Genomic DNA, 1,498 nt, shown 5'->3' with positions numbered 1-1,498 from the left:
CCCCCCCCCTCCCTCCGCAGCCCCAGGCCCTCACATCATGGACGACAACCCCTTCGGCGATCCGTTCGACGACGTGCCCATCGCCTCGGCGCCGGCCGTGCCGTCGACCAGCGCTCATCGCGCCCAGCGTCGCGGCTTGGACGCTGTGTACGCCTCGAACCAGGCCAGCTCCACCCCGGCGGCGACCCCGGGCTCGGCAGCGGCCTCCACCCCGGCGAGCACCCCCTCCTCGTCGATGTCCAGCTCGATGTTCCGCCGGGCCGCGGCCGCGGCCCCGGTGGCCGATGTGGACCAGCCCTTCGCGGATGTGGCCGGCCCGGCCGGGCAGGCCCGCGAGGCCGAGCTCCGGGAGCTTGAGGCCCTCCTGGAGACCATCGCCCAGAAGGATGCCCCGCCGACGCCCAAGTGCGGGACCTTCCCGGCGTCCGGGCTGCGGCCGCTCTTCGAGCGCTCCGGTCTCGACAATGACCTCCTCCGCTCGGTACGCCGGGGCCTGGCTTTGTTTCTCGCCCCCGCCCGACTCCTGGCTCCGCATTACTGACCCCCGCCTCTGAAGATCTGGGACATGGCCGACATCTCCAAGCGCGGGTCCCTGTCGCGCGAGGAGCTGACTCTCGCCCTGAAGCTCATCTCGCTTGCGCAATTCCTGCGCGATGATGACCCCCGGGCCCTCGATGAGTCCGGCGCCAAGCGCCCGCTGACCCCCCTCAACGCCGGGCTCTATGGCGGCGGTGCGTGTGTCCTTGCCTGTGTGTGTGTGGGGGGGGGGGGGGGGGCGGGGGGTAGCCTTCGGGCGCGTGCCTCCCTTCCGCCCTCCCCTCCGGGCCGAGGGGCCGGGCGGCTCCCTTTGACCATGGACTGACCCTTTTGCGTGCCCCCTCCCGGCTGGGCCTTTCTCACTCTCTTCTCCTGGTCCTGTCGACCCAGTGCCCAAGTTCTCGGATGCCCTGTCGGTCCCCTCATCGCCGGCCCTCCTCCAGGCGATGCTGCCACAGCCGGTCGCGGTCCCGGGGTTGGCCTCCCTCGGCACTCTCGGCAACAGCCTGCCCCCGGTGGGCGCCGCGCGCGGTGCCAGGTGTGTCCTGCCCGGCCCTCGCCCCTGGTGGCATTTGCTCCCCTCGCCCGCACTGACCTCTCCCCTGCCCGCAGCAACGCCAACAACATCACCCTGGCCATTGCGCCGGCCGACGACCCCCAGGTGCCGGGCACCTTCTTCCGGACCACTTTCTACTACTTGGCCTCGCGCAAGCACACGGCCAAGGGTCAGCCCGTGGTCCGCCGTTTCTCGGACTTTGTGTGGCTCGAGTCGCAGCTGGTCGCGCGCTACCCCTACCGGGTGGTTCCCACTCTGCCGGAGAAGCAGCCCCTCGGCGGCATCATTTCCCGAGGTACGTCGCTTGGGCGCCCATCTTCCGACACATGCGCAGGCATGCGCAGGCATATGCAGGCATGCGCAGGCATGCACGCGCGCGCACACACACACACACACACACATACA

General features: G+C 70.6%; 1 protein-coding gene across 1 annotated transcript in view; it reads left to right on the top strand.

The window, feature by feature from the left end:
- Window positions 1-37: 37 nt before the first annotated feature.
- The window catches only part of H696_01476 (hypothetical protein), a gene marked incomplete at both ends in the record, with an annotated part of 9,770 nt that continues 8,309 nt past the window's right edge, over window positions 38-1,498 (top strand). Inside the window, 4 exons of the mRNA XM_009495371.1 lie at window positions 38-481; window positions 557-731; window positions 928-1,075; window positions 1,150-1,388. Of these exons, the coding sequence (XP_009493646.1) occupies window positions 38-481; window positions 557-731; window positions 928-1,075; window positions 1,150-1,388 (1,006 nt within the window). The remainder of the gene's footprint in view (window positions 482-556; window positions 732-927; window positions 1,076-1,149; window positions 1,389-1,498) is intronic.

The sequence above is a fragment of the Fonticula alba genome (genome assembly GCF_000388065.1).
Source record: "Fonticula alba strain ATCC 38817 unplaced genomic scaffold supercont2.2, whole genome shotgun sequence".
In the NCBI taxonomy this organism is placed as follows: domain Eukaryota; order Rotosphaerida; family Fonticulaceae; genus Fonticula; species Fonticula alba.
This window is presented reverse-complemented; position numbering and strand designations above follow the sequence as displayed.